At 48.0% G+C, this 23,768-nt stretch overlaps 3 protein-coding genes across 4 annotated transcripts; 2 read left to right on the top strand and 1 right to left on the bottom strand.

Annotated features, from left to right (window-relative positions):
* The first annotated feature begins 1,418 nt into the window (after window positions 1-1,418).
* LOC119823028 (cytochrome P450 2D27-like) lies at window positions 1,419-5,740 on the top strand. The gene is made up of 9 exons (XM_038342768.2): window positions 1,419-1,730; window positions 2,417-2,588; window positions 2,854-3,006; window positions 3,086-3,246; window positions 3,957-4,133; window positions 4,318-4,459; window positions 4,650-4,837; window positions 5,245-5,386; window positions 5,487-5,740. The coding sequence occupies exons 1-9, from the start codon at window positions 1,542-1,544 to the stop codon at window positions 5,663-5,665; spliced, it is 1,503 nt and encodes a 500-aa protein (XP_038198696.1). The 5' UTR covers window positions 1,419-1,541; the 3' UTR covers window positions 5,666-5,740.
* An 8,659-nt stretch (window positions 5,741-14,399) lies between these two features.
* On the bottom strand, window positions 14,400-15,325 carry LOC119823029 (PRELI domain-containing protein 1, mitochondrial-like). Its single transcript, XM_038342770.2, is given in 2 exon segments — window positions 14,400-14,698; window positions 14,701-15,325. Coding segments are annotated over 2 exon segments (648 nt in total). The 5' UTR covers window positions 15,110-15,325; the 3' UTR covers window positions 14,400-14,459.
* Window positions 15,326-19,352: 4,027 nt separating this feature from the next.
* LOC119823025 (cytochrome P450 2D27-like) lies at window positions 19,353-23,580 on the top strand. Of its 2 annotated transcripts, XM_038342763.2 has the most exons (9): window positions 19,363-19,643; window positions 20,349-20,520; window positions 20,785-20,937; window positions 21,017-21,177; window positions 21,791-21,967; window positions 22,152-22,293; window positions 22,491-22,678; window positions 23,080-23,221; window positions 23,322-23,580. In XM_038342763.2, the coding sequence occupies exons 1-9, from the start codon at window positions 19,455-19,457 to the stop codon at window positions 23,498-23,500; spliced, it is 1,503 nt and encodes a 500-aa protein (XP_038198691.1). In that variant the 5' UTR covers window positions 19,363-19,454; the 3' UTR covers window positions 23,501-23,580. The 2 variants fall into 2 exon arrangements, with proteins under 2 accessions (XP_038198692.1, XP_038198691.1); XM_038342764.2 differs by lacking the exon at window positions 23,080-23,221 and having other exon boundaries at window positions 19,353-19,643.
* Window positions 23,581-23,768: the final 188 nt, after the last annotated feature.

The raw sequence follows: 23,768 nt of genomic DNA, 5'->3' as shown, positions 1-23,768 counted from the left end.
TTTGTATATTTTGGAGATCAGACCTCTGTCTGATGTGGCTTTAGTGAAGATCTTTTCCCATTCTGTAGGCTGCCATTTTGTCTTGTTGACTGTGTCCTTTGCTTTACAGAAGCTTTTCAGTTTCAGGAGGTCCCATTTATTGTTTCTCTCAGTGTCTGTGGTACTGGGGTTATATTTAGGAAGTGATCTCCTGTGCCAGTGTGTTCAAGTGTACATCCCACGTTCTCTTCAGTGAGGTTCAATGTGGTTTATTTTATGTTGAGGTCTTTCATCCATTTGGATTTAAGTTTTGTGCGATAGATATGGATCTATTTTCATTCTCCTACATGTTGCTATCCAATTATGCCAGCGCCATTTATTCAAAATGCTTTCTTTTTTACCATTTGATATTTTTGGCTTCTTTGTCAAAAATAAGATGTTTGTAGGTGTGTTGGTTGATATCCGGGTCTTCAGTTCATTTCCATTTGACCTTCTTTCTCTTTTCACACCAGTACCAGGCTGTTTTCAGTATGGTAGCTCTGTAGTAGATTGTGAAGCCAGGGTTTGTGAGCAGAGGAGGTGTGTCCTAAAGTGCTGTATCCTTGTGTATCCTTGTGTCCTGTCAACAAAGCATTCCTTGAGCCTCCATGGCAGGTTTTCCATGTCTGTGGCAGTGTTGACAAATCCCTCAAAACTGCCTGTGTAGCAGGAAGGAGACATCCAATCCATCCTCAGTATGATAACAGTGGACACAGGGCTCAACTTCAAAAGAAGCAAATAGTGAATAAATTTAGACAGAGGCCCCCCAGTGACCAGCACCTGGACATCCTGCTGGTCTCTTCAGGAATCTCTTAAGATTTGTAGACACTTTCTTAGCTTTTTCAGATCAGAGAAAAGATGTTCCCAGGTTATGACGTTGGCCTTGCTCATGCATTGAGTGACCTCACACCTGTACTCATGGCTCCCCGGGCTGGAGCTGCCTTCTCCACACTGCCTCTCACTCACCCTCATTGTCTAGCCACACAAGCCACTTCAGTGACCCTTGCTACACAGTGACAGTGCCTGCAGAGTCAGTCACAACTCCTGTCCTATGAGTCAAGTGTTCAGTGGAGCTTCAGACATGTCCTCGTTCATTCTGAGACAATGGCCTCAGGCACCCAGAGCTCTTCCAGTGTGGCACATCACTGACTGACTTCGCTATGCCTTGTGATGCTGTGCCTTGAGGCAGGGTCCACTGGTCCTCTGCCCACTGTGCTCACAGTGCCAAACCCTACATAACCACTGTGGTCAGCTCTCTGGGGAGAAGCTGAAGCTACTTCCATTAAAAAGTACCCATCGAGAAAAGAAAGGGCATGAACCTCTGAGCAGACTTGCCCTGGACATGCCTGATGTCTTGCTACACAACCTGACTGAACAGTAAACAGAGCTACTTGGCTCTAGGCAGAGAACAAAGTGCAGCCTTCTCCCGTTCATAAGGGACCAGGTGCCCAGTCTGTCCTCAGAGTGTCTTTCCTGATCCCAGGTGTCTGGTGCTAGCATTTCCCCAACCAGCCTGGGAAGCCATGGCACTGCTGACTGGAGATGGCCTGTGGTCTGTGCTCCTATTCACGGCCATCTTCCTGCTCCTGGTGGACCTGATGCACCGACGCAAGTTCTGGACTTCCTGCTACCCTCCGGGTCCTGTGCCCCTACCTGGGCTGGGAAACCTCCTGCAGGTGGACTTCGAGAACTTGCCATATAGTGTGTACAAGGTGAGAGCTGGCAGTAGAGGTCATGGGGCCCCCAGCAGTACATGGGGGTGCTGAAGCCACAGAATATACAGGAAGATGGCCACCAAGAGGAAGAAGGCTTAGTGGCTGCCTTGTGGCACTTTGTAAGAGCAGAGACATATGGAAAAGGCTGTGAAGGCAGGTGTGGAGTGGGGTTGGATAGGACAGAGGTCAGGAAGGTCTCAGTTCCCTTGTGATCCCATCAGTGACTGAGGTCTCAGGGCAGAGGGAAGGAGTCAGGTTTCATTGTAGCGTGTCAGTGAGGGTTGGCACTGTCTGTTATAATCTCTTGCTGCTGTATGGTCTCAGGCCTTTCTAAGCATCTCAGGAACCTGAATTCCCTCATGTATGGTGGGGTATGAGGGAGCATGGAACTTTTTCTCGCAAGGTGACATCTTAGTGATCGTATCTATTATGACAACTTTGCTGGATTAAGAAGATAGGATCATGCAGGCAGAAGGTTTCATACCTCAGGCTAGAGATGTTGTCAGTGGTAGAGCATTTGCCCAGCATAGGGCAGGACCAAGGTTCAGAATGCATACCACAAAATGTGCTTATGTGCAACTGCACATGTCATACACAAATACACACACACACACACGTAATGCTTGGATTATCCAGTCTGCTAGGGATCTCCACTTACTAAGCATTCTGAACCTCTACTTCAGCTTCGTCAACGCTATGGTGACGTGTTCAGCCTGCAGATGGCCTGGAAGCCCATGGTTGTGATCAGTGGACTGAAGGCGGTGCGGGAAGCGCTGGTGGCCTGTGGAGAGGACACTGCTGACCGCCCTGCAGTGCCTGTCTATGGTGTCATGGGCTATGGGCCCAAAGCAAAAGGCAAAGAGCTATAGTGGGGACAGGGCAGAGAGAACAGGGCTTGAGGAGCAGTGACCAGAAGATGGGCAGGGCCTAATGGAGGGGCTGTGCTCAGATAATGGAGGGAAAATCACTGCAATGGAGGGTGGAGCCTCCAAAGCTGCACGTGCTGATTTGATAGCAAAGTACTGGGGCACTGATGGCTCAGACTGACCACAGGGAAATGTTGGGAGCAGAGCAGACAGCACAGCCATGTATCCTTGGTTACACACAGATGTCCCTGCAGGTGTGGCATTAGCACCTTATGGGCCTGAATGGCGAGAACAACGGCGATTCTCTGTGTCCACCATGCGAGACTTTGGCCTGGGCAAGAAATCCCTGGAGCAATGGGTGACAGAGGAAGCTGGACACCTCTGTGATGCCATCACCAAGGAGGCTGGTGGGTGACGGGTGAGAGGTAGAGATATGGGCTCGCACTTAAAAACGACGTCCTAACTTGCTGTCATCTCTGCTCCTAGGACAACCATTTAATCCCCAAACCCTCCTGAACAAAGGTGCATGCAATGTGATTTCATCCCTCATTTATGCCCATCGCTTTGAGTATGAAGATCCTTTCTTCAATGAGCTGATCAAAATGTTACAGGAAAGTCTTGGAGAGGACACTGGCTTCACTGCTGAGGTATAAAGCTCAGGGCAGTCAGTGTGCATGGCCACTTCTGTGCTGTAAAATCAAAATGAATGTTCATTCATGGGGAATAGGGTGAGGACCTTGTGTGATAGTCAAATGCAGGAGGAAAGCCCTTACCCTTGGCAAATCTCAGATAAAAGGAGGGGAAGAGTGGACCAAGGCTCTAAAAAGGGGTGTGAGGCTCTGCCCCTGTCTACATGGAAACCACATAAGCCCGTTAGATGTACAGAGCAGAATAGACATTTTGTTCACCCTGGGCTAAAGACAACATACAGGAAAGACTTGAAGACATAGCAGGTGTTGTTTGGGGACAAACAGATCCTGAGTCCTTTTTGGAAGAGGCTGGGAGCTAAAAAGATAGGGGCTGGGAACTGAGTCTGGTCAAGGTGAACACTGGGCAGAAGTAGCATCCAGGGTCAAGAAAGATGGCCTGTGGGTGAAGGCACTTACCATGGAAGCCTGGAGTTCTGAGCTGGATCCCTGGGACTCACGTGGAGATAGATCCTACTCTACAAGTTGTTCTCTGACCTCAAACAGGAGTCTTTGTGGACATGTACATGTGAGAGTGCACATGCAGGTATACACACACACGCACACACACACACACACACACACGCACATGCACACACACACACACACATGCACACATTCAATTGATTCTTAATTAGGAATAAAAAACACCTAGACCTGTACCTTTACAGCTGGTGAACACATTCCCGGTGCTCCTGCGCATCCCTGGGCTGCCTGGTAAAGCCTTTCCCAAAATGAAGGCATTGACAAACTTACTGGATAAGTTGTTGACTGAGCACAAGGGAACCTGGGATCCTGCCCAGCCACCCCGAGACCTGACAGATGCATTTCTGGCTGAGATGGAGAAGGTGAGGATAGCAATAAAGATAGGGACAGGACCTTTGGGCTGAAGTGTTCTGTGAGTTGTGATGCCAGGCACGTGGGGTTTGTATGTCATCCATGACCCCAACACCTGGGGTGCTTGAACACACTGGTGGATCATGTTGGGGTTTACTGCCTTTGTTCCTGAGTCTACCTTCTCTGTCTGCCCAGGCCAAGGGGAAACCTGAAAGCAGCTTCACCGATGGGAACCTGCGTGCAGTAGTAACTGACCTGTTCACTGCAGGGATGCTTACTACTTCAACGACACTGTCCTGGGCCCTGCTGCTCATGATCCTACACCCAGATGTGCAGAGTGAGCCTGGCTGAGCCTGTGAGGGAGGGTAAGGGAAGAAAGATAGAAGTATTTGAGAAGGTGGGGGCTTCAACATCACCTTGACCCAGAAACCTGTAATTCTGATGGGAGTCTTAAGTCACCTACCTACCCAGTGTTCAAGGTAGAGCCACTAAGGGACTGTGTCACTGAAGGAAGGCTGTTCCTCCAGGCCGTGTCCAACAGGAGATTGATGAAGTCATAGGTCAGGTGCGGCGTCCAGAGATGGCAGACCAGGCCCGCATGCCCTACACCAATGCTGTCATTCATGAGGTGCAGCGATTTGGTGACCTCGTCCCAGTGAATATACCACACATGACATCCCGTGACATTGAAGTACAGGGCTTCCTCATCCCCAAGGTAAGCATGTATACTGTCGTCCCAGGGTCACTACTCAGCAAACAAAGTGGTATAAAGACCAAGTGCCCCACATCCTGGATTTGCAGATGGTGAAGGGACCAGCCTGGGTGTGAGTACACTGCAGCCATTGCCCAGGACTCCCAGGGAAGAGGGATGTCTAGTGGAATAAGCACACTAATAATAAACCACAGGATTGCAGGGAGCACTGAACCCAGTTTCAGCTTTTGATTCGGGTACTTAGAGTAACTTCACCATATGGCCTTGAATGGTACCAGAAAATGATACCAAGGGGATCTGAGGTTGAGGTGAATGAAAGAACCCCATGTGTGCAGGAAGAGGTTGTGCATGTAACCAGGGTATTGGCAGTCCCATCCCAATCCATGTTCACTCCATGTGTCTGCTGCCAGGGGACGACCCTCATCACCAACCTGTCCTCAGTGCTGAAGGATGAGACTGTCTGGGAGAAGCCCCTCCGCTTCCATCCTGAGCACTTCCTGGATGCCCAGGGCCGCTTTGTGAAGCATGAGGCCTTCATGCCCTTCTCAGCAGGTCCTGTGGGACGCCTGTCTCCATGTCTCTTTCCAGGGTGCCTTGGAGGGCAGAGCATCCATCAGGCCCCAGACTGACTGAGCCCCTTTCCCACCCACAGGCCGCCGAGCTTGCCTGGGGGAGCCCCTGGCCCGCATGGAGCTCTTCCTTTTCTTCACCTGCCTCCTGCAGCGCTTTAGCTTCTCGGTGCCCAGTGGACAGCCCCGACCCAGCGACTATGGCATCTTCGCATTGCCAGTTATCCCAACCCCCTATGAGCTTTGTGCAGTTGTGCGCTAGAAAGGACAGAAGCTCCATCCTTCTCCTCAGCAGTGCTGATTGATGTCCAATAAACCTGATCTGTGGTTCCACTCAGATTGCAGGTCCAACTCCATCCTTGTCTTCATTGTGTCCTAAGACAACAGGGTATAATCTTTCCCCTCTGTCCCAGACCTCCCTTTTGAACAACTTTCATGTTGTGAGCAGAGTTTACTAAACCAACAGCAATGGCATGGGCCTGCAGTATAGCACGAGGGAGGCTGAGGCAAGAAGATTGCAAGTTCAGGCCAGCCCTGGCTGTATGGCCCTACTACTCATTGTGATCCTTTCTCAAACAGAGTAAATAGGTGAGTAGGTCAGGAGGTGATTAAGAGACAGAGGAGGGAACGAAGGAGAGAATGAGAAGGGGAAGCATCTGGACAAAGTAGGAAGAGAGGTTGTTCTGGTGGTGTTCAGTGATTGACCGTAGATCACAGGTAAAGGCCATCAATGACTGCTGGGTTGGTGGCAAACCGCAGACAGAAGTCAGAACTCTGTGGTTCCTGTGAGGAAGTGTGAATGCCTTGTTGTGGGATTCAGCACAATTCTTGTTTTGGGAAGAGATGTTGGTTTAGATCCCCAGGATCCTGAAGTGTTACCCATGGTTAAGGGGTCTTTCACTGCTAGAAAAGCTTCTGACCTCCCAGCTCTGCATGCTGCAGTGAAGGGATGCAGGAGAACATTTGCTGTAGGAAAAGGTGTCAGAATCCAGGAGGATGGGCAGGATCCTGCTGTGCTGTCTGGGGCCATCTCTCCAGACCGGGGAGAGTGCTCCCAGCAAGCCTGTGGGCATGATATAATGGGTATTTCTCACTAGGAAAGCTCAAGAATCTTGGAAATTTGGGGTTTGGTGGGTCCAGGGAGAACATGGAGACATGCAGCAGCCCTCAGGGCTCATCTTAGTCTCCATATAAAGTGAGGCCAGACAGTAGCATCCCAAGCCCCCATCCTCTGTGGCATGCTTGAGACACAGCTGTGCAGACACTGGTTTGCTTTTCTCTTGTGAAATAGAAAATGTCCTCCCACTGACTCTGTCATGGAATGTTAGGGATGCTCCACCACCCTAACCTAATGGTCAGATAATGGCTTTTGTAATGTTCAGGACCAAACGCTCACCATGCTGGTGTAACTTTACTTCACAATCCCACCTCCTAGCTGCCTACAGGAATAGCCACATTGTTTGCCAGAATTGCTTCTCCCCTCCCTACCCCCTTATTTTGATCGTGCATTCGTGGGTGTTTGCTTGCATGTGTGCGGCGCCTGAGGAGGACCGGAGTCCATGGGATCTGCAGGGATTGAGTCACAGTTAGTTGTCAACCTCCTGCAGGTCCTGGGAGCCAAGCCTGGGTCATCAGTAAGAGTAGTCAGTGTGTTTCACTGTAGGGACATCTGCACAACCCTCCTCCTTCCCCTTTTAGTGGATCTGGAAGGTCTTACTCCAGTCTGAGGCGATGTCCTATAGTCCTTTAAGCTCTGAATGTGTGGCATGTCAGACGAGTGACTTTTCTATGTCCCTGGGAGCAGGGGTTCCCTGGACATTTGTGCCCCATGCTCACAGTCCTCAGCCTAACATAACCAGCATGCCCAGCTGCTGTGGAGTCTGCCCCCACCTCCTGATGCCCTCCAGAGAGTAAGCACCCGGGGAGGGAAGAAGAGGTGGGAAACTGAGGCAAACCTTCCTAGAGTGCTCTGACTCCTCCTGTCACTCAGATGGAAGAGAGAACACAGCAGCTCAACTCAAGGCACTAGGGAAAGGACAGTCTTGCCATCTTCCCTAGGGACCAGATGCCAGGTTGCAATAAGAGGTCTCCTTCCTGACCGTACGTGGTTGCAGTGGTTAAGATGTTTGCAGAATGACCTAGGAGCAGTGATGTCGCTCTGAGGTAGCTGACTGGAGATGAGCTGTGGCCTGTGGTCATATTCATGGCCATATTTTTTGGAGATGTAGGGAGGGGGGTATGGGTGGAGGGGAGGGGAGGAGATGGAAATTTTTAAATAAAAAAAATAAACCATGAGAAAAAAGAAATAAAATAGACAGATTTACAGGCAAAAAAAGAATATAGATTCCAGAGAATATATACCATATGCTTCCAATTACTTTAAAATTATATGATAAATATAAACTATACTAACAGAAAAAAGAGTGGATTGATTCAGTGGTGGAAGTTCTGGAATGTCAGCTACCCACCAGACCCTGTGTAGAGAACATGTAGTATAGCTTACACACTCACATGCACACACACACACACACAGACACACACATGCACACATGTACACACACACACACACACACACACACAGAGAGAGAGAGAGAGAGAGAGAGAGAGAGAGAGAGAGAGAGAGAGAGAGAGAGAGAGAGAGAGAGAGAGAGAGAGAGTCATACACACACATAGCAATTAAGGGCAAAAGAGATCACAGCACTTCTGGCTGCACATAATGATGTTGAAGCCACAGGATAGACAGAGATCTGGGTCCCCAATATGTAGACATTGCAACTTCCTAGTGACAGGCTCTGTGGGGTCAGAGGTTACCTTGGACTTATTTCATTAGTGCAAGGTGTAATGGAAAGACCAGGAAGTGTGACATCACATGGCTTCTGGCAGGTGGAGTCTTAAGGAGTCAGATATAATTGGAATTTTCTTAGGGCAGCCACCCTGCTTCTAAATAAAGACATGAAGACCCATCATTATTTATGAATGATTGGCCTTAGCTTAGGCTTGTCCCACTAGCTCTTTTAACTTAATCTAACGTGTTTCTGTTTATTTGTAATTATCTTGTCTTTGCTTCCATCTGAGTCCTGGGAAGGACATAATTGTACCTGAGGAACAGGAAGTACAAGGCACAGGACTTCCTAAACTATAGAAATGGCAGTAACAGCTGGCTGCCTGCACAGCCACTCAATGTTCCTCTGCACCATTGGGCATCCGTCTTTGGTCACAGGTCTAGATTATTTGACAGGCTTTTCTATGAAGCAGGTATTTAAAAGGACTGTCTCACCTTGTCTTGGAAAAGTTCAACAGTCCTTTTTCTTTATGTTTTGGTTGTTTGGTTTATACAGTATACTATCAGCAGTTGTGGCAAAGGCAGATTCTTGACCAAATGGATAGCTTTGCCACAATGAAAGCAAACTCTATATGGAAGTTCTTCAATGCCCTTTTGATGAAGTAGATTGGTGCTGCTAAGAGCAGACATGTCTCTCTCTCATGAAAATCTTATGCCAATGTATCCTAATCTAGACATCTTAAATGTCATATTTTGTGGGTCTCTGAAGCATTTGAATATCACCCATCTAAAATATATCTGTCTAACCCTGAAAACACATCTAATAAGACTACAAGTTTAGTTGTCATAGATGGGTAACTACTAACCTGCATTTTAATTTTCATAAGCAATAACTTCCAAGCTCCAGAACTTTATATGCATTTTTTAAATAAGCTGCATTGGTACAATGACTTAAATAAGAATAGAAACACATTTATATATGGTATAACAAAATAACCTTAAATTTGTATCACATACAAAAAACTCTACCAGTGTAAAATATTTGAGATGAATAATTGTCTTTTTATCTTATATTCCTATTTACCCACTAAATGATGCAAAGCACCAGAACCACTAAATTACTGAAAACAACCACCCCATCTCTTGGGGATGTGGGCATTGTATTCTCTAGACTGCTTCTTATTGTCCGAGGGTGGCAGCATCCCCAGAGAACCCTGAAAAAATGAGATAATGGTCAAATCCAAGGAAAAGTGGCCATCGCCTTTGTTGTGCAGTCTGTGTAATGGGAAAGTGCAAGCTTCTCTGAAGTCCTGGCTAGAATAGTCTGTGAGGCTGGACCAGCTCAGCTAGCAAGCTTGAAGTTCTTCTTAATGCAGACCTCTGAAGAAACTGTGACAGATGCACTCTGAAAGGCTGTATCACATGGGCCACCCATTTTCATTGGTGTCTGATCCTCTATCCTGAAAACACACAAACTTTCAAAGGTAACATATATATCTGCATTACCACAAGTGTGAACTGTGTGTTGTACACAAGCTGGCCAAAGAGAATTTTATTTTATGTTTCATCAGATAAAAGATATCTGTCAACTTCATAAGTTTGTTGGGACTGTATAACCAAATTTCTTTCCATGCCACATGTGTGATGGAATGTAATGAGTCACAGGATTCTCTAACCAATGTAGTAAAAAGGAGCGGGCTGCTTCCCGCTGCCCGGCTAGCTTATATCCGAGGCCGTGGCTTACGGGGAAAGATTCAGCATGTCCTACATGGCAGCTTCATGGTGGGCGGCTCTCTCAGCCTACCTTCTTCCCAGCATCCTGTTCTGTCTACTCCACCCACCTAAGGGCTTCCCTATCAAAAGGCCAAGGCAATCTCTTTATTTAACCAATGAAAGCAACAAACCAACCAGGTTTATCATGTCTCATCCAGCCCTTAGATAGTCCCATGTCAAGGGATCACCATAGAAATCACCCACCTTATAGTTTTTCTCAGATTATTTCTCTATGTCAGTAGCCAAGATTTTGAGGGGTCTCCCCAATCAAATCTAGGCTCTATTAATTTAGAAGGAATCCACAGCTTTTTATTTCCTGTGGAAACAAAAATATTACCTTTTACCCAACACAATATATTTTTGGAATTCCATTTTAAAGTTAAGTAATTCCTAAAATATTTAGGCAGACTAAATCAAGCAATTCCTTTACAATCCCATGTCTTTCAGCAACTATTGTTCACTCATGAGCATTCAAAAAAATTCAAAGTCAACAAAGCCCCATACAGGATCCAGACTCCCTGCTTATTTACCATGTTACCTGGTTTATTCTTTTTACATTACTTTCCTCTTTAAAATTTTACTTATTTACTTTTAAACTATTATTCTTTCCTATGGTCGTCTATACCCACTTTATTGTCTTAAGCACATAAGCACATTGTAAACTGTGTAATGGTTTTTCAGGCTGGTCCTGTTTTCCTGTGTACCTGTAGCCTTCTCTGACCATGTGAGCAAATCTTAAACTGTTAATTGGCAGCTCCGCCCTCTCCCTTGTGGCTCTGTTGGTTGGCCTCACCCCTCCTTGGGTCCCTGAGAGACCAGCCTTCTGCCTGCAGCTCTGGCTGGGAGCTGTGTTGCGCTAAGAGCTCCTTTCCACTGCCCAGCTCTCGGGCACCGCTGCCTGCCCTGGGGCCGTGTTTCACGCTTGTTCTTTCTGCTCAGTGTGCCAGCTGTTCAAGTGCTCTGTGCACAGCAGCTCCTCTAAAGGAGCCCTATCCTGCCTCACCCCCTTTCCAGCTTCCCGAGGGCCTGTGGGGAAATTTGGCGCCCACGTTGGATGCCATTTGTGGTTGGAATTATCTTGTGGCCTCCAACTAGCTCCTAAATAAAGACATGGAGACTTATTATTAATAATGAATGCTGGCCTTAGCCTAGGCTTGTCTCACTAGCTCTTTTGTCTTCCTTTAATCTGTTTCTATCCATCTACATCTTTCTTTGGAGCTCTTTGCCTTCCTTTCTTTCTGTGTGTCTTACTTTCCTGCTTCCTTCATGTCTGTCTGTCTGGTCCCTGGCATCTATCTTCTGTGTCTGTCTGTCTGGTCCCTGGCATCTGTCTTCTGTGTCTGTCTGTCTGGTCCCTGGCATCTATCTTCTGTGTCTGTCTGTCTGGTCCCTGGCATCTATCTTCTGTGTCTGTCTGTCTGGTCCCTGGCATCTGTCTTCTGTGTCTCCTTTCTTTTTTTTTTTAAATATTTATTTATTTTATTATGTAAACAATATTCTGTCTGTATGCCTGCAGGCCAGAAGAGGGCACCATATTCCTTTACAGATGGTTGTGAGCCACCATGTGGTTGCTGGGAATTGAACTCAGGACCTTTGGAAGAGCAGGCAATGCTCTTAACCTCTGAGCCATCTCTCCAGCCCCTGTGTCTCCTTTCTTTTCCTCCAGTCTAAAAGCCTCCTGCCATTTACTCTCCCTGCAGAGAAATTCTACTATACCTCCTCCCTCGCTATCTGCCATTCAGTTCTTTGTTAGACCAATCATGTGCCTTAGGCAGGCAAGGTAAAACAGCAACACATCTTTACGAAATTAAATGAATGCAACATATTTTTCCATAGTTAAATGCAACACATCTTTGCATAGCGAAATATTCTGCAACAGTCAGAGGAGAGAGTCAAAACATCTTGCCTTGTTTATATCTCCCCTTCTAGGACTTGCTTTCAGTTCCAAACCCTAAAAACAAAGTCACATGCAACATGGCTATCTCATATATGCCTATCATTTTGAGTAGTCTTTTAATTTGGCAAGATGTTGAATGCTTCAGGATATTTGACCATACTGTGAACACCAAGACTGGAAAAACCTGTTTCTAGTTGTGGAGTGGCTAAGCCCTAACACAGATCATTATTCCAAGTGCTTCCTACTTGAATATTGTAAACAGGATTAAATAAAGTCAACCATAGATCAATAGGCAGAGCAAGTGACCAACTGACCTAAAGGGAACATATGGGGAGTCAGGAGGATGGATAGAGAGAGGCACAGGAAGTGAAAACGGGGGACGTGGAGTTTGGAGAAAGAATTGATTGAGACAGTGCAGGAGATGAGAATTTTGGGTGGGATCATGGATGGAGTGGAAGGTAGACTGGGTGCTTTTATTGCTTCTCTGAGCTGGCAGACTTTAACCTCAGCATCTGGCTCACGAGTATTTATTGATAAAGTCTAATGATTGAGATTTTGTTGAAAACAACATCTGAAAATTTTAGAACATTGTTGAGGTAGAAGGCTCAGGGCACCCTGCAGAGCCACATCTATGCTGGCCTTCATCCACCAGAGGGAGCTGTGTGTCTAGGCCATGGGAGTTGCCTTCTGGGAGTCAACTGCAGGAGGAAATGCCTCAAACTTGACAAAGCTCTTACAACAACACAAGGGGAGAAGTGGATCAATGAAGGTCAGGGTTTCCAGAAAGGGAGAGAACCCGTGCCACTGTTTACACGGAAGCCATACAAGCCTGTAAGATTTTCAGGGTAGAATGTTCCTTCTATTCACCTTGGCTGCAAGAACCTAAAGGCTGGACCTGAGGAGGAGGCAGGTTATGGATGGGAACAAACAGGTCCTGTGTCCTAGTAAGAGGCCTGGACCTGAGACTGGCCCAGGTGGACACTGAGCAGAATCAGCACACAGACCAGCCGTATAGTCAGCAGTAAAGGAATTTGCCATGCAAGCCTGCAAACCTGATTCAATCTCTGGATCACATTTAGGTTGGAAAGAACTGAGTCATAGTGTTTACTGTCTTCTACATTCTAACAAGGGCTAGTACACCTACACACATACACATACCATGCAACACTTATGCCATACACACACTTACACATATGCACGCACACTATGCACACACTCATACATATACACAGCACTATGAGCACACACACTACACTCACATGCATTCATATGGACACATTCATATAACATAAACACATACCATGCTATATGCATGCTGTAACAGGGAAAGAAGAGCAAAACAGCCAGTCAGTGGCTCTTACCTCTACCTCAGTCTGAAATGGTGATCCTGCCTCCAGGAATCCTCAGAATGAGACTGACTGAGAACTGTCTCCTCATACCTTATATTCTTCTGTAGGGCTGGAGTTAAAGCGTGCAGCACTACCACCCAGTTTCTATGACAAATTAGCATGTCTACTGTGAGGAAAACTGTGTCACCACTGCCTGGTCTGTAAGGCTGGTCAGGGTGGCTGTTTACTCTCTGATCTTCATGCAGACTGTACTTATTAAAATAAAAGTGAAATATCACTACATTACCCCTTCTTGTCTAAAATAAAAAGATGGCTCTAAGTGATATGAGAAAAATTATATGCAATAAATACAATGACTACGTATATTATATACAGGCAATAAATGCATCAATAATATCTATTCAATTTGCATTCAATATTTTCAGTGACAATCCTCCATATCTATCCTATTCTTAGTAAGTCCAAGGGCTTATACCTAATTTACTTTCTGTCATAACTTGCTTTCTTCAAGGAAACAAGGAAAACTGTAACTATCTAGTCTTCAACTTCCTCAGAGACCCAAGAAGGCTGCAATATCAGCTGAGTAAGCAGGAAGGGTCAAAAAGCAACTTCCAAAAATATGTGAGTAGTGACGGAATCCAGGAATTATATATGAGGCTGATTCTAGTATTTTACTTTTGTCATACTTACATATGTCATACCACATGAACATAAGCATACGTTCTGTGGTTTGTGTTTCCGTAGGTAACATCCTATCATACCATGAGGGGTGAAATAACCATTCAGGTATGGGAGTTTCATCAAATCCAAACACACCCAGGCTGTCCTTTGCCCAGATGAACTTTCCCAACTCAGCACTCTGAGTCACAGTGACCCCAGTGAGTGATCCCTGTTTCTTTCTTTTTTGGGGGCGGGGGGCAATCAATTCACGTATTTATTGAGTGCCTGTTATGTGCTAAATATTGTTCAGGGTACTTGGGACACATCAGAGAATAAAACAAGGAGCCCTGCCCTGGTGGAGCGCACAGTTTATCCTATGTCGCCGCTCCACCTATGTACTGCTTGTGACCCTGGGCAAGTCACTGCGCCTTTCTGCCCAATGGGGTAAAAGGAGGCTGGGCTCAGTAGACGCTGAGCCGGGTGTCCTGCAGATGCGGACCAGGACACCACCCGAACCCACCACCCAGACAGCAGAGAGGGCTGGAGGCGCATCTTTAATAATCAAGTACAGTGAGAAGGGAGAGGAAGGGAGCAGCTACACGAGCTGCTGCTGCTGCTTGGTGGTGGCCTTGTTGGCCAGGTCCTTGACCTTCTCTGTAGCTGCCAGTGCCGTCTCCTTTGCTTTTTCTTTGGCCTCTTTGGCTGTCTCAACGAGTGTTCTGGAAGGAGCCTCCCCTTGTAGCTTGGCCAAGATGTACTCAAAGCCCTTCATCGTCTTGGTCACATTGCTTTTGAACCGGGCAAGGCCAAATTCCTGGACAGCTCGAGAGACACAAATAAGGGGGAGGAGACCCAGGCTTCCCGACGGATTTCGGTCCAGCCACTGTTGTCAGAGTTCACACAGTAAACACATCGTTCCTCCACCACCATCAGCCGGGCGTGGTTGATGTTCCAGGTGAAGGTGGTCATGGTCTGGTTCTGTGGGTCCACAATCGAGTCCTCCAGGATGTACACCGAGTGAGCAACGTTGGCAGGAAAGAGTCGCTCTGCCCAACGTGGCATCCTGTTGGTCTTGGTCAGGAGTCTCCGAGACAGAAGCTTCTGGTCAGGGGTCACCTCCCGGTGTACTATGTCTTCCGTTAAGACATGTTTGCTATAGGGATTCGGGTACCGTTGCCAGAAGGCAGCAAACACTTGGTCCCAGGAACTTCGGAGCACTCTCTGGCCCAGGAAATACTTCACCATCGTCCCGACCCGGACGGGCTCAGTACCCGTGCAGCATCAGGGTGAAGAGCCCGGGGGTGGGGGGCACGTGGCTCGGCGCACGCCCGCCAGGCTCGCAGCTCAGTCACCGCTGCTCCGCGCCCAAGTCTCCTTATAGTCCCTCATGGTGATCCCTGTTTCTAAGCTGACTTCCCACCATGCCTAGGGAAAGAAAGCACAGAGCTAGGAATGGCTCTAGGAATCACCGTTGGTCTTCTGTGAACCCAGGCAGTTGAAGCCAGCAAAGGGAAGGGCACACAGGACAGTCCAGGACAGACATGCCCAGGTTCTATTTGTCCTCTTCCAGTGGAGTCCAAAGGACAGTGATTAACTATCTGTTGACATGTGCACAGAGAATTGTAAATCTGGGAACACCGCCAGCCAATGACAGCCAGGGACTCAGTTCCACCTTCCTGTTGCAGACATGGCACATCTGTGCAGCTGACACGAATACCTAGACCCCAGTTCCCATGGAAGTCACACTGATGTACAGGACACACGTGCTCACGTGGCTGAGGGGCCAGGGACTGAGGATGAAGGGAAGCAAACAGTGCTAGCAGGCAGATGTTACCAGAGCATCCGGGTCATCTCCCATGGGCTGGTGACAGACCAGAGACAGTGTGTAACATCGCTCACGTGCTTGGTGCACTTACCTCTCAGGGCCTCACTCAGCCTGAGGTAGGAAGATCAGACCCAGTCATCACCATGGCTTCTCTTTCACGTCATCATACGTGACACACACAAGAGAGGTGGAGACCTGAGGAGAGGCAGAACATGTGACAACTAGCATCTGGGCCTAGCCACGAGGTCTCTGAAGTTACCCTAGGAGGGTCCTGGAGCAAACCAGGAGGAAGCCACCAGCCTGAGCCTATGTGAGACCAGAACATAGTTGTCCCTGCCCCCACCCCCCACTCCTGACCACGACCCAGACTGGTGTCCTGACCCCATTCACAGGTCCTTTCAGGCCAAGTTGGAGCTGGACAAAGACCCTTGTTTGTGCTCCAACCTAGAGCTCCATCCTGTGTACCTGGGTTTTGCATGGTCAGGAGTCATGGAGAGGAAGAGGAAGCCGACTTGGGTCTTCAGGACGTCAACAAGCATGGAGTCCTCCACAGGCCCTGGTGACACAGATGTGAGCAGAGAAGGGGGCGGCAGGGGCAGAAGAGAAGAGGTGACTCGGTGTCTATTCCTTGCTGAGGGCTGCATGGCGTGAATTTGGCTCATCCTTCTAACTCAGCTCCTGCCTCCCTTCTGCCACACTGGAGGGGGCATCGGAGAGCACTGCCTGGATTCCACTGGGACTTCTGAGTCTTTGATCTTCACAGCTCTGGATTGCCAGCAAGGACAGGGACTGCACCATAGCTGACCCTAGTGAGTCATGATTTGGCACCTACAGTGTGCCCAGTATGCTAGTGCCATTTGTCGGAAGGCTTGGAGTCAGATTTCCATTTTCCACATGGGGCCCAGTCTAACCACAGACCTCTAGCATGGGGAGAAACAAAGGGTGAATAAAGGAAAGAGACCCCCATGTGACACATAGCTCACCTAACCTCAGGGTCACCAGTGACTATCTCACAGTTGTTGATAATTTCTCAGCATTCTTGGATCCGAAGGAAGAAGGACCTAGGTTCTGAGTCACACCTTCCTGGTCAATTCTACAACCTCATTCCTGTCCACAAGACTCAAGAGGCTCTCGCCACCATCCTCTCCCTGACTCTAACTCACTACCAAACCGATCACAGGCATATACTCATTTTTATTCTTTTGATGTTTTTATCGATTTTATTGGGCTGTATATTTTTCTCTGCTCCCTTCCCTTGCTCTCCCGTCCCCTCTGTTCTCTCTCATGGTTCCAATGTTCCCAATTTACTCAGTAGATCTTGTCTTTTTCTACTTCCTGTGTAGGTCACTTCTATGTGTGTCTCTTTTAGGATCCTCATTGTTGTGTAGGTTTTTTGGGACAGTGAATTGTAGGCTGTTTTTTCTTTGCTTTTTGTCTAAAAGCTACTTATGTGTGAGTACATATGATAATTGTCTTTTTGGATCTGGATCACCTCGCTCAATATTATGTTTTCTAGATCTGTGCTTTTGCTCACAAATTTCAAGATTCATCTTTTTTTTTTTTTTGAGACAGGGTTTCTCTGTAGCTTTTGGAGCCTGCCCTGGATCTAGCTCTTATAGACCAGGCTGGTCTCGAATTCACAGAGATCCACCTGCCTCTGCCTCCCAAGTGCTAGGATTAAAAACGTGCACCACCACTGCCCGCTGATGTCATCATTTTTTTCTGCTGTGTAGTACTGTGTAAATGTACCACATATTTCTTATCCATTCTTTGGTTGAGGGGCATTTAGGTTGTTTCCAGGTTCTGGCTATGACAACCAATGCTGCTATGAACATAGTTGAGCACATGCCGTTTGTGGTACGATTGAGCATCCTTTGGATATATACCCAAAAGTGGTATTGCTGGGTCTTGAGGGAGGTTGTTTCCTAATTTTCCAAGAAATCGCCATACTGATATCCAAAGGGACTGTACCAGTTTGCTCTCCCACCAACAATGTAGGAGTGTTCCCCCTTTGCCCCACAATATCACCAGCATAAGTTGTCATCAGTGTTTTTGATCTTGGCCATTCTCACAGGTGAAAGATGGAATCTCAGAGTTGTTTTGATTGTCATTTCTCTGATGGCTAAGATGTTATTTCTTTAAGTGTCTTTCAGCCATTTTAGATTCCTCTGTTGAGAGTTCTCTGTTTAGGTTTGTAGTCCATTTTTTAATTGAATTATTTGTTATTTTGATGACCAATTTGTGGAGTTCTTTGTATATTTTGGAGATCAGACCTCTGTTTGATGTTGGGTTGGTGAAGATCTTTTCCCATTCTGTAGGCTGGTATTTGTCCTGTTGACTGTGTCCTTTGCTTTATAGAAGCTTCTCACTTTCAGCAGGTCCCATTTATTAATTGTTTCTCTCAGTGTCTGTGCTACGAGATTGTATTAGGGGAGTGGTCTTCTGTGCCAGTGTGTTCAAGTGTACTTCCCACTTTCTCTTCTATGAGTTCAGTACTTTTGCTTTTATGTTAAGGTCTTTAATCCATTTGGACTTGAATTTTGTGCATGGCAATAGATATGGATCTCTTTTCATCCTTGTACATATTGATATCCAGTTATGCAGTACCATTTGTTCAAAAATGTTTTCTTATTTCCATTTGATATATATTTTTTGTTCTTTGTCTAAAATCAGGTGTTTGTAGGTGTGTGGGTTGATATCCGGGTCTTCTTTCTGTTTTCACACCAATACCAGGCTGTTTTCAGTATGGTAGCTCTGTAGTAGAGTTTGGAGTCAGGGTTTGTGATGCAGAAGTGGTGTGTCCTAAAGTGCTGTATCCTTGTCTCCTGTTAACAAAGCATTCCTTGAGCCTCCATGGCAGGTTTTCCATGTCTGTGGCAGTGTTGACAAATCCCTCAAAACTGCCTGTGTAGCAGGAAGGAGACATCCAATCCATCCTCAGTATGATAATGGTGGACACAGGGACACCTGCCAAGAAGCAAAGGGTGAATAAATTTATATAATGGTCTTCCTGTGACCAGCACCTGGACATCCTGCTACTCTCTTCAACAATCTCTTAAGAGTTGTAGACAGTTTCTTAGCTTTTTCAGATCAGAGAAAAGATGTTCCCAGGTTATGACGTTGGCCTTCCTCATGCATTGAGTGACCTCACACCTGTACTCATGGCTGCCCGGGCTGGAGCTGCCTTCTCCACACTGCCTCTCACTCACCCTCATTGTCTAGCCACACAAGCCACTTCAGTGACCCTTGCTACACAGTGACAGTGCCTGCAGAGTCAGTCACAACTCCTGTCCTATGAGTCGAGTGTTCAGTGGAGCTTCAGACATGTCCTCGTTCATTCTGAGATAATGGCCTCAGGCACCCAGAGCTCTTCCAGTGTGGCACATCACTGACTGACTTTGCTATGCCTTGTGATGCTGTGCCTTGAGGCAGGGTCCACTGGTCCTCTGCCCACTGTGCTCACAGTGCCAAACCCTACATAACCACTGTGGTCAGCTCTCTGGGGAGAAGCTGAAGCTACTCCCATTAAAAGTACCCATCATGAGAAAAGAGGGCATTAACCTCTGAGCTGACTTGCCCTGGACATTCCTGACGTCTTGCTACACAACCTGACTGAACAGTAAACAGAGCTACTTGGCTCTAGGCAGAGAACAAAGTGCAGCCTTCTCCCGTTCATAAGGGACCAGGTGCCCAGTCTGTCCTCAGAGTGTCTTTCCTGATCCCAGGTGTCTGGTGCTAGCATTTCCCCAACCAGCCTGGGAAGCCATGGCACTGCTGACTGGAGATGGCCTGTGGTCTGTGCTCCTATTCACGGCCATCTTCCTGCTCCTGGTGGACCTGATTCACCGACGCAAGTTCTGGACTTCCCGCTACCCTCCGGGTCCTGTGCCCCTACCTGGGCTGGGAAACCTCCTGCAGGTGGACTTCGAGAACTTGCCATATAGTGTGTACAAGGTGAGAGCTGGCAGTAGGGGGCAGTAGAAGTCATGGGGCCCCCAGCAGTACATGGTGGTGCTGAAGCCACAGAATATACAGGAAGATGGCCACCAAGAGGAAGAAGGCTTAGTGGCTGCCTTGTGGCACTTTGTAAGAGCAGAGACATATGGAAAAGGCCATGAAGGCAGGCGTGGAGTGGGGTTGGACAGGACAGAGGTCAGGAAGGTCTCAGTTCCCTTGTGATCCCATCAGTGAATGAGGTCTCAGGGCAGAGGGAAGGAGTCAGGTTTCATTGTAGCGTGTCAGTGAGGGTTGGCACTGTCTGTTATAATCGCTTGCTGCTGTATGGTCTCAGGCCTTTCTAAGCATCTCAGGAACCTGAATTCCCTCATGTATGGTGGGGTATGAGGGAGCACGGAACTTTTTCTCGCAAGGTGACATCTTAATGATCGTATCTACTATGACAACTTTGCTTTATTAAGAAGACAGGATCATGCAGGCAGAAGGTTTCATACCTCAGGCTAGAGATGTTGTCAGTGGTAGAGCATTTGCCCAGCATAGGGCAGGACCAAGGTTCTGAATGCATACCACAAAATGTGCTTATGTGCAACCGTACACGTAACACACACACACAAACACACACACACACGTTCTGTTCTGTGCTTACATTGTCCAGTTAACTAGGGATCTCCATTTTCTAAGCATTCTGAACCTCTACTTCAGCTTCGTCAACGTTATGGTGACGTGTTCAGCCTGCAGATGGCCTGGAAGCCCACGGTCGTGATCAATGGACTGAAGGCGGTGCGGGAAGCGCTGGTGGCCTGTGGAGAGGACACTGCTGACCGCCCTCCGTTGCATGTCTATGGTGTCTTGGGCTTTGGGCCCAAAGCAAAAGGCAAAGAGCTATAGTGGGGACAAGGCAGAGAGAACAGGGCTTGAGGAGCAGTGACCAGAAGATGGGCAGGGCCTAATGGAGGGGCTGTGCTCAGATAATAGAAGGAAAGTCACTGCACGGAGGGTTGAGCCTCCAAAGCTGCATGTGCTGATTTGATAGCAAAGTACTGGGGCACTGATGGCTCAGATTGACCACAGGGAAATGTTGGGAGCAGAGCAGACAGCACAGCCATGTATCCTTGGTTACACACAGATGTCCCTGCAGGTGTGTCTTTAGCACCTTATGGGCCTGAATGGCGAGAACAACGGCGATTCTCTGTGTCCACCATGAGAGACTTTGGCCTGGGCAAGAAATCCCTGGAGCAGTGGGTGATGGAGGAGGCTGGACACCTCTGTGACGCTTTCACCAAGGAGGCAGGTGGGTGATGGGTGAGAGGTAGAGATGTGGGGACGCACTTACAAACAACGTCCTGACTTGCTGTCATCTCTGCTCCTAGGACAACCATTTAATCCCACCATTCTCCTGAACAAAGGTGTATGCAATGTGATTTCATCCCTCATTTATGCCCACCGCTTTGAGTATGAAGATCCTTTCTTCAATGTCCTGATCAAAACATTACAAGAAAGTTCTGGAGAGGACACTGGCTTCATTGCTGAGGTATGAGACTCAGGGCAGTCAGTGTGCATGAAATCCTGTGCTGTAAAATCAGAATGAATGTTCATTCATGGGGAATGGGGTGAGGACCTTGTGTGATAGTCAAATGCAGGAGGAAAGCCCTTGCCCTTGGCAAATCTCAGATGACAGGCAGGGAAGAGTGGACCAAGGTCAGGGACTTTAGAAAGGGTGAGTTTCTTCCCCATCTACAAGGAAACCACATAAGACTGTTAATTGTACAGAGTAGAATAGATATTTTGTTCACCCTGGGCTCAAGACAACATATAGGAAGGACCATAAGATGCAGCAGGTGATGTTTGGGGACAAAAGACCCTGAGTCCTTTGTGGAAGAGGCTGGAAGCTAAAAAAGATAGGGGCTGGGAACTGAGTCTGGTCAAGGTGAACACTGGGCAGAAGTAGCATCCAGGGTTGAGAAAGATGGCCTGTGGGTGAAGGCACTTACCATGGAAGCCTGGAGTTCTGAGCTGGATCCCTGGGACTCACGTGGAGATAGATCCTACTCTACAAGTTGTTCTCTGACCTCAAACAGGAGAGTGCACATGCAGGCACACAATTCTTAATAAAAATAAAAACACCAAGACCTGTACCTTTACAGCTGGTGAACACATTCCCAGTGCTCCTGCGCATCCCTGGGCTGCCTGGTAAAGCCTTCCCCAAAATGAAGGCATTGACGAACTCACTGGATAAGTTGCTGATTGAGCACAAGGGAACCTGGGACCCTGCCCAGCCACCGCGAGACCTGACAGATGCCTTCCTGGCTGAGATGGAGAAGGTGAGGATAGCAATAAAGATGGGGACAGGACCTTTGGGCTGAAGTGTTCTGTGAGATGTGATGCCAGGCAAGTGGGGTTTGTATGTCATCCATGACCCCAACACCTGGGGTGCTTGAACACAATGGTGGATCATGTTGGGGTTTACTGCCTTTGTTCCTGAGCCTACCTTCTCTGTCTGCCCAGGCCAAGGGTAAACCTGAGAGCAGCTTCACTGATGGGAACCTGCGTGCAGTAGTAACTGACCTGTTCACTGCAGGGATGGTGACCACCTCATCCACGCTGTCCTGGGCCCTGCTGCTCATGATCCTACACCCAGATGTGCAGAGTGAGCCTGGCTGAACCTGTTAGGGAGGGTGAGGAAAGAAAGATAGAAGTATTTGAGAAGCTGGGGGCTTCAACATCACCTTGACCCAGACTCCCACAATTCTGATGGGAGTCTTAAGTCACCTACTCACCCAGTGGTAGAAGGTCAAGGAAGAGCCACTAAGGGACTCCTTCACTGAGAGGAGGCTGTTCCTCCAGGCCGTGTCCAACAGGAGATTGATGAAGTCATAGGTCAGGTGCGGCGTCCAGAGATGGCAGACCAGGCCCGCATGCCCTACACCAATGCTGTTGTTCATGAGATTCAGCGATTTGGTGACATCGTCCCAGTGAATTTACCACACATGACATCTCGTGACATTGAAATACAGGGCTTCCTCATCCCCAAGGTAGGCATGGTCACTGTCGTCCCAGGGTCACCACTCAGCAAACAAAGACTATAAAGACCAAGACCCCCACATCCTGGATTTGCTGATGGTGAAGAGACCAGCCTGGGTGTGAGTACACTGCAGCCATTGCCCAGGACTCCCCGGGGAAGAGGGATGTCTAGTGGAATAAGCCACAGGATTGCAGGGAGCGCTACACACAGGGGCAGCTTCTGATTTGGGTACTTAGGGTGGCTTTTTTATATGGCCTTGAATGGTACCAGAAAATGATACCAAGGGGATCTGAGGTTGAGGTTAATGAAAGAACTCCATGTGTGCAGGAAGAGGTTGTGCATGTGACCATGGTCACATGGGTATTGGCAGTCCCACCCCAATCCATGTTCATAGAATGTGCCTCCTGCCAGGGGACGAACCTCCTCACCAACCTGTCCTCAGTGCTGAAGGATGAGACTGTCTGGGAGAAGCCCCTCCGCTTCCATCCTGAGCACTTCCTGGATGCCCAGGGCCGCTTTGTGAAGCATGAGGCGTTCATGCCATTCTCAGCAGGTCCTGTGGGATGCCTGTCTCCATGTCTCTTTCCAGGGTGCCTTGGAGGGCAGAGCATCCATCAGGCCCCAGACTGACTGAGTCCCTTTCCCACCCACAGGCCGCCGAGCTTGCCTGGGGGAGCCCCTGGCCCGCATGGAGCTCTTCCTCTTCTTCACCTGCCTCCTGCAGCGCTTTAGCTTCTTGGTGCCCAGTGGACAGCCCCGACCCAGCGACCATGGCATCTTCGCATTGCCAGTTACTCCAACCCCCTATGAGCTCTGTGCAGTTGTGCGCTAGCAAGGACAGCAGCTCCGTCCTTCTCCCCAGCTTGTGCTGATTGATGTCCAATAGAGCTGGTTTGTGGCTGCCACTCAGAATTCTGGTCTAACCCCATCCTTGTCTCCACTGTGTCCCAAGACAACAGTCAAACATTAGTCTTTCCCCCTGCCCCCTCCTCTTCAGATCTCTCCTTTGAACAACTTTAATACTGCGAGAAGAGTTTAGTGAGGCCACTGCTGTGCCACTGCTGAGGGAGGCTGAGGCAAGAAGATTGCAAGTTCAAGAC

Source organism: Arvicola amphibius, chromosome 9 (genome assembly GCF_903992535.2).
Source record: "Arvicola amphibius chromosome 9, mArvAmp1.2, whole genome shotgun sequence".
NCBI classification, from domain to species: domain Eukaryota; kingdom Metazoa; phylum Chordata; class Mammalia; order Rodentia; family Cricetidae; genus Arvicola; species Arvicola amphibius.
The sequence above is the reverse complement of the archived record's forward strand: the minus strand, read 5'-3'. Positions and strand labels throughout refer to the sequence as shown.

Coding starts and splice junctions, on each gene's coding strand:
- LOC119823025 (XM_038342763.2), top strand. CDS start 19,455: ATGGCACTGCTGACTGGAGATGGCCTGTGGTCTGTGCTCCTATTCACG. Junction 21,968..22,151: donor TCCTGGCTGAGATGGAGAAG/GTGAGGATAGCA, acceptor CTGTCTGCCCAG/GCCAAGGGTAAACCTGAGAG. Junction 22,294..22,490: donor CCTACACCCAGATGTGCAGA/GTGAGCCTGGCT, acceptor CTGTTCCTCCAG/GCCGTGTCCAACAGGAGATT.
- LOC119823028 (XM_038342768.2), top strand. CDS start 1,542: ATGGCACTGCTGACTGGAGATGGCCTGTGGTCTGTGCTCCTATTCACG. Junction 1,731..2,416: donor TGCCATATAGTGTGTACAAG/GTGAGAGCTGGC, acceptor CCTCTACTTCAG/CTTCGTCAACGCTATGGTGA. Junction 5,387..5,486: donor CTTCATGCCCTTCTCAGCAG/GTCCTGTGGGAC, acceptor TCCCACCCACAG/GCCGCCGAGCTTGCCTGGGG.